At 42.6% G+C, this 14,868-nt stretch overlaps 1 protein-coding gene across 2 annotated transcripts in view; it reads right to left on the bottom strand.

Annotated features, from left to right (window-relative positions):
• Nucleotides 1-13,993, bottom strand: part of LOC132807012 (KH domain-containing, RNA-binding, signal transduction-associated protein 2-like) — a 556,391-nt gene extending 542,398 nt beyond the window's left edge. For both annotated transcript variants that reach the window (XM_060821296.1, XM_060821305.1), the window contains exon 1: nucleotides 13,743-13,993. In XM_060821296.1, coding sequence (XP_060677279.1) covers nucleotides 13,743-13,833 — 91 coding nt within the window. In that variant the 5' untranslated portion in view covers nucleotides 13,834-13,993. The remainder of the gene's footprint in view (nucleotides 1-13,742) is intronic.
• Between the last annotated feature and the right edge of the window lie 875 nt (nucleotides 13,994-14,868).

Genomic DNA, 14,868 nt, shown 5'->3' with positions numbered 1-14,868 from the left:
ACCTCCACACACATCATCTATTGCATCCGCTGCACCCGATGTGGCCTCCTCTATATTGGTGAGACAGGCCGCTTACTTGCGGAACGCTTCAGAGAACACCTCCGGGCCGCCCGAACCAACCAACCCAATCACCCCGTGGCTCAACACTTTAACTCCCCCTCCCACTCCACCGAGGACATGCAGGTCCTTGGACTCCTCCACCGGCAGAACACAACTACACGACGGCTGGAGGAGGAGCGCCTCATCTTCCGCCTGGGAACCCTCCAACCACAAGGTATGAATTCAGATTTCTCCAGCTTCCTCATTTCCCCTCCCCCCACCTTGTCTCAGTCGGTTCCCTCAACTCAGCACCGCCCTCCTAACCTGCAATCCTCTTCCTGACCTCTCCGCCCCCACCCCACTCCGGCCTATCACCCTCACCTTGACCTCCTTCCACCTATCCCACCTCCATCGCCCCTCCTCCTAGTCCCTCCTCCCTACCTTTTATCTTAGCCTGCTTGGCTCTCTCTCTCTTATTCCTGATGAAGGGCTTATGCTCGAAACGTCGAATTCTCTATTCCTGAGATGCTGCCTGGCCTGCTGTGCTTTGACCAGCAACACATTTGCAGCTGTGATCTCCAGCATCTGCAGACCTCATTTTTCACTTGTACATTACATAGTTAGGCCACTTTTGGAATATTATATCCAATTCTGATCTCCATCCTATTAGAAGGATGTTGTGAAACTTGAAAGGGTTCAGAAAAGAATTACAGGGTTGGAGGGTTTGAACTATAGGGGGAACAGGCTGAATAGGTTGGGGCTGTTTTCCCTTGGAGCGTCAGAGACTGAGGAATGACCTTATAGAGCTTTATAAAATCACAAGCAGCATGGATATGGTATATAGACAAAGTTTCTTCCCTGGGGTGGGAGAGTCCAGAACTAGAGGGCATAGGGTTACGGTGAGATGGGAAAGATATAAAAGGGACCTAAGGAGCAACCTTTTGTCACACACAAGGTGGTGTGTGTATGGAATGAGTTACCAGAGGAAGTGGTGGAGGCTGTTTACCTTCTGTTTACAGCCACACACACAAAAAAAGGATTACCTGTTGAAAAAAAAGGCACACACAGGTAAATATTGAAATTTATAGTGTTAACAAGTTTTGTTGTGTTCATTCTCACAGTTAGAATGTCAGTGTACTTTTAAGAAACATGCTTACAATATCATACAGTATCATAGTATGTGACCTGAGGGTATAAGTGCCTCACACTCCATCTTACCCTGAGATCACATGAAACATAACACACTAGTTGAAGCAAGCTGCTCTGCTGGTATCTCAGAGCTGAACGTTAGCCCAGACACTAATATACTGCAGAACTGTAACAGTTACACATAACAGTTCTTGTAATAGATGTCGGTTTGATTCTTCAATACAATGACGTACACATCCAGTTTCTTGTGTCAACGGGAGATAGCATAAACAATGCTGCATTGGTCATATCTAGTTCCACATTTTTACTTCTCTCTAGGTAGACAAGCTTGTGCTGAGTTTGCATTTGAACACTTCTTATCTCCTAAGATTGAGAGATCAGCTGTGTGGCCTAAATTTTATTATGTTCAATGTGTAGAATCTGGATTTTTTTCTTTATGCGTTTGTGACCGGAATTCAATTGTGCGGAACCATACAAGTATGTTTATGTGAAACAAAGAAGACTCTGAAGTGGTCTTGACAGATTAGATGTGGAAAGAATGCTTCCTCTTGTGGAAGGATCTAGATTCTTGGTAAGCACAAGGGTGAAAGGTTACCAGGGATAAGTGGAGCAATCAGATCAGCCATTATTTTATTGAAAGGCAGAGCTGGCGAAAGGGGCCAAGGAGCCAACTCTTGCTCCTAAATTTGCATGATTGGTAGGTTTGATACCTTTATAGAATTTCTTTATACGGATCTGACAAGGGTTCAACATCTTGTTTGATTTGTTGCCTGCTGTTCTATGCCAACCGGGCAAGGTTCCAGTTGAGTCCATCGCTCCCTGATCTCTTTCTAATGCTTTCTCCTAACTAATTTGACACGTCTTTTTTTTTACTCTCTATTAAACAGTAACACTTACACTCAGCTTTGGCAAAAAAAAAGGAGTCATATTTATATCACACTTCACAACCACAGGATGTCACAAAGAACAGTACAGCCAATTAGGTACCCTTGAAGTTTAGTCACTGTTGAAATGTGGGAAGAGTGGCAGATCATTTGCACTCAGCAACCTCCTACAGACAGCAAGATAAACTGATATTTTCATGGAATTGGCTGAGGGATAAACATTGGCTGAGACACCGAGAAAAACTTCCCCATTCCTGTTCAAACTAATTCAATAGAACTTTCATATTCACTGATGAGGGCAGCGGTCTTGATTTAATCTTTCATTTGAAAGACAGTGCCTTGATAGTGCAACTCTGTCACATTGCTACACTGAAGTGTAAGCTCAGAATTATATACCTCAGCTCTTGGGAGATGAACTTGAATCCACACATCTTGACTCAGTGATGTCAGATAACTCCTATCTCCAATCGGTATCATTGGCATTTGCAGATCTGTTTCACCAAAATCAAGTGCTCCACCATGAACCAATTTTAATCAATTTGTCGATTTGTGTGGCTTAGACATATCGGAGCTGCAGTCTGAACAGGCAGCCATTCCACTCAGTACATCTTCTCAGTCCCTTGGAACTCACTTGTTTCTTTATTTTGTCACCACTTTTACCAAAAGTAACAGTTTCTTTTGGAGTGGGTAGCAGCCATATATGACAGGATTTAGCCAATGGTACAACGCCCACTTGGGATATAGTAACGTAAACAAATGTCACAGGTGTTGGACCATTCTCTCTTTCTCTACTCTTGAGAGTTTTACAACCTAACTTTATGATTTGTATGTTTCTATCTTTCAGATAAATAATCAACTTGCACCTCAAGACATCACAAAGTGTTTCACAGTCAAATAAATACTCCTTAGGTGCAGCCATTGTTCAGAAGTTTATAGAACAATTATGGCACAGAAGGACATGCTATGTTTGTGCTGGCATTATGTGAAGGTAACTCATCTTGCCTCATTTCCCCAACTTGGCCTTGTAGCCTTCAGATCTTTTCTCTTCAAATAATCATCCAATGCCCTTTTGACAGTCTGGATTGGATCTACCTCCACAACAATCATGTGGTTATGCTGCATTCCTGATCATAACCACTTGCTCTGCAAACATATTGCTGTTTCTCACTCTTTGGTATTCACTTTAAATCTGTGTCCTCTGGCTTTAGATCCTTCTGTCAAGGTGAACAGCTTTCCCCCATCAATCCTTTTGAGTATACCTCCCTTTTGCCCTGGCCAAAAGCAGGAGCCAATTTATGCGTACTCATCCCAACAATGTGCAATGGATAGATATTAAAAGACCTGGAGAATGTCCATTTTGTCCTCCAATAGCTTATGTCATAGGACATTGGTGTCCATGCAAGAGATAGAAAGGCTCCCAGTTTAAAGTCTCAATTCAGAGATAGCACCTCTGGCAATGTAGTGACTGCACTGGGTTTTGCACTGATATCCATCACCTTTTATCTCGGGGAGAGAGGGTTACCACTGCACTAGATTAATACTTGCCTGCAAAAGAAGAAGACAACCATATATTCATCTCACCCAGCCATCCAAGAAGCTTTGTGTCAACAATAATAAAAGATAAAATAACCTAGGATTGCCACAACAAATTACATGGCTTATAAACATTGTCTGAGCCTAAAGCAATTAAAAGCTGACAATATTAAATAAACAATGTAATAATTACTGCCAAAAAATATCAAGCTGTAATTCTGAATAGGTATTACAGCACTAATTCCCATTGATTGATATTAGTAATCAGTAAAAGGTATTTTGGCATGCAGAAAAGATTTTATATTCTAAACTAAAAGTAAGCACATCATTTGGCCGACTTCTTAGTTAATCCAGTTTAATTTATTTGATTGATCCTGAAGGTTGCCTGATTGGTAAGATGAGCCAATTTCATTACCAGTAATCATTTTGTATAAATCTGGAAATATCAAATCCATTATGATCTGAAAGTGTACAGTATAAATTTACAATTACGTAGGTAAAAACAATGACTGCAGATGCTGTAAACCAGATTCTGGATTAGTGGTGCTGGAAGAGCACAACAGTTCAGGCAGCATCCAAGGAGCAGTAAAATCGACGTTTCTGGCAAAAGCCCTTCATCAGGAATAAAGGCAGAGAGCGTGAAATGTGGAGAGACAAGTTAGAGGAGGGTGGCGATGGGGAGAAAGTAGCATAGAGTACAATAGGTGAGTGGGGGAGGGGATGAAGGAGGGGGGAGAGGGTGGAGTTGATAGGTAGAAAAGAAGATAGGCAGGTAGGACAGGTCATAGGGACAGTGCTAAGCTGGAAGTTTGGAACTAGGGTGAGGTGGGGGAAGGGGAAATGAGGAAACTGTTGAAGTCCACATTGATGCCCTGGGGTTCCCCGAGGCGGAAGATGAGGCGTTCTTCCTCAGGCATCTGATGGTGAGGGAGCGGCGGTGAAGGAGGCCCAGGACCTCCATGTCGTCGGCAGAGTGGGAGGGGAGTTGAAATGTTGGGCCACAGGGCGGTGTGGTTGATTGGTGCGGGTGTCCCGGAGATGTTCCCTAAAGCGCTCTGCTAGGAGACATCCAGTCTCCCCAATGTAGAGGAGACCGCATCGGGAGCAACGGATACAATAAATGATATTAGTGGATGTGCAGGTAAAATTTTGATGGATGTGGAAGGCTCCTTTAGGGCCTTGGATGGAGGTGAGGGAGGAGGTGTGGGCGCAGGTTTTGCAGTTCCTGCAGTGGCAGGGGAAGGTGCCAGGATGAGATGGTGGTTTGTAGGGGGACGTGGACCTGACCAGGTAGTCACGGAGGGAACAGTCTTTGCGGAAGGCGGAAAGTGCTGGGGAGGGAAATATATGCCTGGTGGTGGGGTCTTTTTGGAGATGGCGGAAACGTTGGCGGATGATATGGTTTATGTGAAGGTTGGTAGGGTGGAAGGTGAGCACCAGGGGCGTTATGTCCTTGTTACGGTTGGAGGGGTGGGGTCTGAAGGTGGAGGTGCGGGATGTGGACGAGATGCGTTGGAGGGCATCTTTAACCATGTGGGAAGGAAAATTGTGGTCTCTAAAGAAGGAGGCCATCTGATGTGTTCTGTGGTGGAACTGGTCCTCCTGGGAGCAGATACGGTGGAAACGGAGGAATTGGAAATATGGGATGGCATTTTTGCAAGAGGTAGCGTGGGAAGAGATGTAATCCAGGTAGCTGTGGGAGTCGGTGGGTTTGTAAAAAATGTCGGTGTCAAGTCGGTCGTCATTAATGGAGATGGAGAGGTCCAGGAAGGGGAGGGACGTGTCAGAGATGGTCCAGGTAAATATAAGATCAGGGTGGAACTTGATGGTGAAGTTGATGAATTGCTCAAACTCCTTGCGGGAGCATGAGGTGGTGCCAATGCAGTCATCAATGTAGCGGAGGAAGAGGTGGGGAGTGGTGCCAGTGTAATTACGGAGGATCGACTTTTCTACGTAGCCAACAAAGAGACAGGCATAGCTGGGGACCATTCGTGTGCCCATGGCTACCCCTTTGGTCTGGAGGAAGTGGGAGGATTCAAAGGAGAAATTGTTAAGGGTGAGGACCAGTTCGGCCAAACGAATGAGAAGGGTACTTACGTCAGAGTTCAAATAGTGAAATCTGTTGACTTGTATTCATTTTGCTTTACAAGGTCATGTAGTGTGTGTGTGTGTGTGTGTGTGGGGGGGGGGGGGGGGGGGGGGGGGGGGGGGGGGAGGGGGGGGGGTGGTGGACATTGGTGGATTTATTTGAGGTGTTTAAATTGATTGAGGGATTCAACAGGTAAACATGGAGAAATTCCTATGAGTAAATTAACCCAGAACAAGGGAGGATCCAATCTGAAATACAAGCCATGCTATCCTGAGCAGAACTCTCAAACCAATTTTCACACAAAGTAAAAATTTGAAATTCTTATCTAGAAATATATCAATACAGTGCTTTATCCAGATTTTGAAAGCTGAGATATGGGTGGAAAAATGTAGCTGAGGCTATGAACTGTCAATTGAATGGTCATTATTCAAAATGGCCTATCACTGTACACAGACAACTATGAAAACATAGACTGCTCCTGAAGTGAAGCTACAATAAAAAGGTCAGAGTACTTAAGAGAATTCAGATCATTAGAAAATCAGTGAGAGTAAGCTATTTGGTCTTTGAGAATATTCTGGCATTAAATAAGATCATGGCCAGTTTGGTTGTGGCTCTGCCTCCATTTCATCACCCTTCCACCCTCATCTCCAATATAATCTTTGACATGCCTGCCAATCAAACATCTAACTCAGCTTTTAATATATTCAATCATGCATCTTCTACTGAGGAAACACCCTCTCAGCACATACCTGGTCAAATCCCCTCAGAATTAGATATGTTTCAATAAATTTCCTCTTTTTCTTCAAGACTCTAGTGTGTACAGACCTAAACTGTTCAACCTTTCTTCATAATATGATTCCTTCATCCCAGAAATCAGCCAAGTGAAACTTCTCTGAACTCCTTCCAATGCAAATATGTCCTTCCTTAAAATATGGAAACCGAAACTGTCCACATTTCTGTCTTAACATACCCTGGACAGTTGTAGTGAGACTTCCCTACTTCTGCACTTCATTCCCCTTGTGATCATGGTCAACATTCCTTTTGCCTTCTTAACTATTTGCCATTCTTGTAAATATACACAGAATACGAATATTACTTACTGAAGCAGCATATGCATCTACTGTCCAGATCTGCATTTTAAATTTAATGCAAAATGATTATTTGTCTTCTTCAAGAGCTACACTGCTCCTATCCTTGAAGTGAACAAGGAAACACTGAAATATAAAACATCAAAACTCCATGGAAAATGGTATTTACCATACATACTTGCTATGTTACCCAACTCATTAATATTGTTCTCATCATAATGTGGAGACATTTATGTGGAGACTCTCACATCGTCCAAAAGCTCCAAAGTACTTCACAGCCAATGAACTACTTTGTGAAGTATGATCACTTACAATCAATGTAGGTAACATAGCTGCCAATTTGTGCATAGCAAAGTCCCTCAAAAAGCAATGTGATAATGACTAGATCATCTATTTTGGGCACTTTTGATTCAGGGCACGGAGGATAGCTCACCACTCTTTTTCCATAGAGTACAATGGGATTTCTTTTCTTCATAGAGGGCAAGTGAGACCTTAGTTTAACACCTCATCTGAAAGCTAACAGCTTCAACAGTGCAGCATTCCTGCAGATCTGGACTGGAGTTTCAGCATACATGTGCTGTTTATGTCTCCCAGGTAGTTCTAAAATGAACAATCTTCTACTTAAGACAAGAGAGCTATAACTAAAGCACAGCAAATGAGTGTTGTTTACTACAATTGCCCAGCCTAGCAGATTTCATCCTGGATTAGGAGTAATTCACCCTCTCTGTAAAGTGCCCTGAATTATTCTAATTTCTTTCACCCTTTTGATTGTTTGATCTGCTTCTGGCGGCATTGCTGGCACAAGATATGGTGTGTTGACCAGTGGGAGAAAATTCTTTTAAATCTATACAAGGATTAAAGTTTTGCCTGAAAGCAATCCTTCATATATTGGCTTACACCTAGAATGAAGGTAATTTTATTTCAACAGTGAAAAACTTTCAATTAAAATAATGTAAAAAGAATGATATGCCATGAAATATTAAATGACTTATTATCAGATTTCTTTCTCAATTCGAACCTGAACTAGGACAAGATGGACTGATTTAAATAAAGCATTCCTCAAACTTAGAACAGTCACATATTAGGTCCTTGAGGACGGGGCTTATCCTTTAGCACCAGTTTGAAACATTACATTTCAATCAATAAATAATTGTTATGATTGGTTTCACTGAATGACATTGAGTTTGCAGAAGAGAAATAAGCCATTCTGCTTACCTTGCCCATGTTTGCGATCATGCTCCCCATAAACCTCCTTCTCCCCTACACCATCTAATCCAATTAACATTGTGTTCTATCTTTTTACTATTGTTTTAATGGGATGTGGACATCTCTCAGTGACCTATGTGGACAATTAATAGTCAAACACATTGTTGTCACTCTGGAGTTAGATGCAGGTCAGAGCAGGTAAGAGCCTTTCCCTAAAGGACATGAATAAACTAGTTGACTTGATAACGGATAATAGTTGTCATGATTACCATCACTAAGATGAGTTCAGTTGTAGATTTGCTCACAAAGCTGTTAGATTTGTTCTCAAATGTTTCATCACCATGCTAGGTCACATCATCAGTGAGGCTTGTTGAAGTGTTGGAGTTCTGCACTGCTTTCTATTTAGGTGTCTTGGTATGTTGTGGTGGGTGATATCACTTCTGGTTCTTGCTCTGAGAGGTTGGTAAACAGAGTCCAAATAGATATACCTGTTGATGGAGTTCTGGTTTGAATGCCAGGCCTCTAAACATTCCCATGCATGTCTTTGTTGAGCCTGTCCGAGGATGGATGTACTGTTCCAGTTGAACTGGTGCCCCTCATCACCTGTGTGTATGGATATTAATGATAATTGTTCATGTCTTTTGATGGCTAGCTGGTGCTCATGTATCCTTGTGGCTAGTTTCCTGCCTGTCTGTCCAATGTAATGTTTGTTGCAGTCCTTGCAGGGTATTTTGAGTATGAAGTTCATTCTGCTGGTCGTTGGTACAGGGTCCTTTAAATTCATCAGGATCTGTTTCAGTGTGGTGGTAGGTTTGTGGGCTACCATAATGCCTAGCGGCCGGAGTAGTCTGGTCATCATCTCCAAGATGTCTTTAATGTATGGCAGGGTGGCTTAAGTCTCTGGACTTGTTCTGTCTTCTTGTTTAGGTCTGTTGTGGAGGAATCAGCTGATTGTGCTTATCAGCTTCTTATAGTTCCTGGGTACTGCAGTGTGTTGTGGTTCATTTAAATAATGTCCTGACGCATCTCTGTTTGTGGGCCTTGGGATGTTGCCTCTGTAATTCAGTGTCTAGTCTGTGTGTGTCGCTTTCTTGTAGATGCTGGTCTGCAGCTCTCCATTGGCATTTCATTCTACTGTGACATCTAAGAAGGAGAGTGTGTTGTTGTTCTTTTCCTCTTTGGCGAACCTCATACCAGTAAGGACGTTGCTTGTGTGTTTGTGGGTTTCTTATAATTTGTTCTGTTTCATGCTGACAAAGGTATCATCACATAGCAGACTCAAAGCTTGGGCTGGATCATGGAGAGGGCTGTTCATTCCAAAATCTACATAACTGCTTCTGCCAAGAATTGGTGATCCCATGGGTGTTCCTGTTGATTTGTTTGTAGGTCTTGTCATTGAAGCTGAAGTGGTTTCTGAAGCACAGGTCTACTAGTTTGAGGATGCTGTCCTTGCTGATGGAGTTGGTTCTGTCTAGTGTTCTTTTCCTTGGTTCTTCTAGTAGTGCAGCCAGTGTTTCTTTGGCCAGGGTGATGTTTATTGATGTGAATACATCGAAGGGGACCATGACCTCATCGTCCTCTACCTTGGTGTCTTTGATGACGTTCATGAATTCCTGGGTGGATTGGATGGAGAGGTGCGAGTCTTCCACTCGGTATTTCAGATTATGGTGAAGTTCCTTTGCTAGTCTCTATGTCGGTGTGCTGGAAAGTAAGACTATGGATCTGAGGGGAGGCACTGGTTGGTGTACTTTTGGTGATCTGTAGAAATGGGGTGTGTTGGATCCATCATGTTTTATTCTTTGGAGGTCTGTTTTGTTAATTTCACCTGTCTAGTGGAATTTCTTTAGTAATGCTGTAGCATGGTTTTCTAGCTGTAGAGCTGAGTCCATTGCCACCTATTGGTAAGTATTGATATCTGCGAGTAGTTTGTTTACTTTGTCAATGTATTGTGTTCTGTTCAGGATCACGGCCATGCGCCCTTTGTCCGCCTGTAGGATTACAATATTTCTACAACCTGAACCACACGCTGAGCTCCAAATCTTCTCAAAAACTGCAAACTAAGATGAGTTTTATACTCTAGCTTTATTCATGGAATTTAAGTTTCACCATGGTGTCCCAGAAGTATTTGCTTTGGGTTACTAATCCGGTGACATGACCACTAATCAAATATCTCTCAGTTTGACCTTCCCTTAAACATATTTCTTATTCACTCATTCGCTCCTTGTTGAAGCATATTCCATAATCACATCATTGTTTGGGTAAAAAGGTTTCTCTTAAATTGTCTAGCTGATTTAATGGTTATATCTTACAGACCTTTGTTTCAAGCTTCTCCACAAGTGGAAGTACCTTTGTTACATGTGTTTTATTTTCCTGAGTCCTCTGTCTACCTCACAGCACTGTGATTTCCACTCTGAGTAAGGCAAGGAGCCAGATCTCGAATCTCTCCCAGCCGGAACAGGTATTAAACCCAGTTGATTGGTATCAATCTGATTCCGTGGTGAAAGTAGGTACTGCAGATACTGGAAATTAGAGTCAAGATTGGTGGTCAGGCAGCATCCAAGGAGTAGGAAAATTGTCATTTTGGGTAAAAGCCCTCCATCAGGAATTCCTGCCTGGCCTACTGTGCTTTTTCAGCACCACTCTAATATTGACATCAATCTGATTCACACTGCCAATGGGTGATTATGCAATTCCATTTTGAAAGTGTGATTGAATCTGCCTCCACTGGCAATCTTAGGCAGCGGATTCCAAAATCAGAACAAGTCAATTCTAGACAGCCTTCTGGATGGATGTTGTTAAACTTCAGAGCATGTAGCAAAGATTTACAGGGATCTTGCCAGGACTGGAAGGTTTGAGTTATTGGAGAGAGGCTAAATAGCCCGAGGCTTCTATCCGTGGAGCCTCGGAGGCTAAGGGGTGACCTTATAGAGGTTTATAAAATCATGAGGACATGGATAGGACATGGATAGGGTGAATATCCGAGATCTTTTTCCGAGGATGGTGTAGTCCAAAACTACAGGGCATAGGTTTAAGGTGACAGGGGAAAGATTTAAAAAGAACATGAGAGGTAAATTTTTCATGCAGAAGGTGCTGCAAGGCGATGTATGGAATGTACCACCAGAGAAGTGGTGGAGGCGGGTACAATTACAACACTTAAAAGGCATCTGAATGGGTATGTGAATAGAAAGGATTTAGAGGGATATGGTCAAATGTTGGCAAATGGGACTAGATCAGATTGGGATGTCTGGTCTGGGTGAATAAGTTGGACTGAAAGGTCTGTCTTCGTTCTAGATGACTATGACTGTGTCTCTAGATGACTCTCTGCATGGTGGATCCTCCCCCTGCACTGCTGCTTCTTTCACCAATCATTTTAAATTGATGCCCTCCCATTCTCAACCCTTCAATCAATGGAACCAAACAAAACAAAATGGTGTAAAGATTTTAAAACCAACTAAATGTTTCAGTTGCACTTCCTGGTGAGATTTGACCCTCAGAATCCTCAAGTTCAGCTCAGAGAGAAAAAAAGTTTCTATCTACAGTCATCCTGAGTTTGTGAAGTTGTGATTGTGTTACTTCATCTTTCTGAACTACCGCTGACATTACTTTTGTAACAGCTTTTATACACTTGAAGCTGGAAAATAAATCTGCACTGTACTTTAGCAATTTGCAAAAGATGCTGACTGGGAAGCAAAACCAGTTGCCGATTTGTAAAATTCAGTACTCTTTGAGGTCTTCACAAAACAAAGATACATATTTGACAAATATAGTTCACTTTAATATTGTTGAAAACAGACAAGCGGCTAGTAGAGGACTGCATGATACAAAATAAGCTTAATAGTTTTTCTAGAGAAAAGAATCCAGTTTTCTCAGCCAACTCCAATAAATATGACCTCTTAGTTTTTACATCATCCTCAGGAATTTCCTTTTAGCATCTTCCCGGATTTTTCTAAGTCTTTTTTTTAGATTAGATTAGACTTACAGTGTGGAAACAGGCCCTTCGGCCCAACAAGTCCACACCAACCCGCCGAAGCGCAACCCACCCATACCCCTACATTTACCCCTGCCTAACTCTACGGGCAATTTAGCATGGCCAATTCACCTGACCCGCACATCTTTGGACTGTGGGAGGAAACCCACGCAGACACGGGGAGAATGTGCAAACTCCACACAGTCAGTCGCCTGAGTCGGGAATTGAACCCGGGTCTCAGGCGCTGTGAGAGAGCAGTGCTAACCACTGTGCCACCGTGCCGCCCAAAACACCTAGTTGATAATCAAAGCTACAGTTTTGCTAATCACAGTGACTGCCCCAGCTCTCAACCCCATTCTGTAGTCCCCATCCCCAACACATGCCCTAATTGTAACAGGTCAGTCATATCACTGGCAGTGGTCAGTAACAATGACCAACACTACCTGCTTCCAGGAATTATTCACAAGACATTGATGGGAGAGAGAGAGAGAGATGCCACTTCCTTAGAGAGGGATGCCACTTCCTTGCAAATTCTTTTGCAAAGGAAACCCTAGCTATCTCAAAATGTGAAATAAGCTTTAACCAGCACACAACTGAAGGACAATATTGGTAAAAGATGGATTATTTTGGCAGGGGGAATTTGGGGGTTGCGCGTTGGGGGCGGTGCCGGTGGAGTCTGCCTTTGGTCCCCGAACCTGAACTCTCCGCCTGGTTTACACGTCGCTCTGCTGCCCTCTCTAGCTCAGAGCTGGCACTCAATTTGATGCTTCCAGCCCACATATATTATACACTGTCAACCAAGCGCGGCACATAGGCTTGGGCTGGTTTCATCAATGTTTTAAGACACATTGAATAATTGAGCTCATTGAAAAAAAAATCACAATGTATTTGCACCAAGTAAAACTCAAAATCTTCTCTCACATATTATCCAGCTTTTGAATCTTTAAGTTACAAAATTCATAACCTTCGTTCATTTATGGAATAAATGTTGAATCCTTAGCACTGAGCTATGCTTGTACTGATCTACATACCTAGACACACTCACAAAGCATACAGATATGTATTCACTGACACACATTCAGAGGGATACAGGTATACTCTGACAGACACAGTAAAATATATTTTCAAACACATACAAACTTAAAGACATGCATACACTCAGATACACAGAAAAGCTATGTTCTCAGACACAGGTACACACAGGCACGCGTACACTCAGGCACACAGACACAGGTAACACAGATGCACAGACATATGTTTTCAGACACAGGGACACACAGACACAAACTAACAAAGATATATACTCAAGCATACACATGCATGCTCACGGACATACAAACACATACTCCGGTACACGCAAGCACACCTCCTTACACATAGACACACATTCCAAGACACATACCCATACTTGAAGATGAAGTATTGGTCATTGCTAACTCTCACCTATATATCCAAGCACACAGAGACAGCTATTACCAACGCCGGAGCCAGGACACAGCTCACTTTAACCTGCAGCAACACCTGTTACCAACAACTGAAGATGTAACAACTGAAAAGGATTTGTATAAAAGGATGATTTATGAGGCAGCACCCCAGACATATACCAGAGTAACACTCCATCACCACACACATACATACGTTTCTAGGTCACTCGGAAGGAGGCTTCTGGTTTATTTTTGGGGGTAGCAATTTTGCAGATGAAAATTCAAAGATGTGGATCACTAAAGCATCTGTCAGCGGAACAAGTAAAGCACACAACACGTTCAATTGTCGGCAACGCAACTTACCTTCAGTCAGCAGACGTGCAGCATGAACAAAAGATGGGTCCAGAGTATCTTTCTCTGCCATCAGCTCTGGCAAATATTTCTCTCTCTGCATTTTGCCCTCGTTTTAAACTCTCTCTCTCTCTTTATATATATATGTATAAACTGAATTACAATATGTAACTCAAATAGTATTTATTACTTTGCTGAAATATAAAGTCCAATGCTATTTCTATAGCAGTTAGTGGGGCTTCTCTGTTAGCTTGCCCGAAAGAGTGCACTCACTCGGCGGCACTGACAGCATTCACTGACTCCAGCAATGTCCCTACACAGAGCCCGCCCCACCACCCATCCATTGGACAAATAACGGACACCCGGAAGCAGCATCAGACGTTGATTGGCCAACATAGGCAGTCGATCAAAATGAGTGACAGCTTGCCCTACCTTTTGTCCCGTTCTCATCTCCACAACCTCTGCCTATTTTTTCCCCACGCCTGTTTTTATACACAAAGAAATATATAATTATGATCTTTTTATAACAACGAACACAACCCTTATGGAAAGCACTGTCACTGCTCAGTCCTCATCATCTGCTGCTTAGCAGCCCTCAAAATATCTGGCAAAGTTGTTTTTCTTTAAATGTGAGAAAGGGTCATGCTGGGATGGGACAAAAGTTGGTGTGTAACTGATATGCCTGAAAAATGCTGATCAACGCGTTAAGCTGAAAGCAGTGTAATATCTATCGGTGCATGTCATATGTTGATTGATGATTAACGTAGAGTAAAAAGTGAGGTCTGCAGATGCTGGAGATCAGAGCTGAAAATGTGTTGCTGGTTAAAGCACAGCAGGTTAGGCAGCATCCAAGGAACAGGAAATTCGACGTTTCGGGCCAGAGCCCTTCATCAGGAATCTAACAAGGCTGAACCCCTCACACTACACACTGGCATCTACACAGAGACTAACATCAACACTGGCTTAAAATAATCTCTTTCCAAAACATAAACGTTCACAGGTATATATACTTCTGAGAAGTTTGTCTATATTGTATTACAACATTTCAGTGAAGCTTGATCCAATGAGCTCAGTGTTTGTCCTTATGCATTGTAGCGCACTCAACAATTGAATAAAAAATGTCACTATAACTCCCCAA

This window comes from Hemiscyllium ocellatum, chromosome 3, assembly GCF_020745735.1.
Source record: "Hemiscyllium ocellatum isolate sHemOce1 chromosome 3, sHemOce1.pat.X.cur, whole genome shotgun sequence".
In the NCBI taxonomy this organism is placed as follows: domain Eukaryota; kingdom Metazoa; phylum Chordata; class Chondrichthyes; order Orectolobiformes; family Hemiscylliidae; genus Hemiscyllium; species Hemiscyllium ocellatum.
This window is presented reverse-complemented; position numbering and strand designations above follow the sequence as displayed.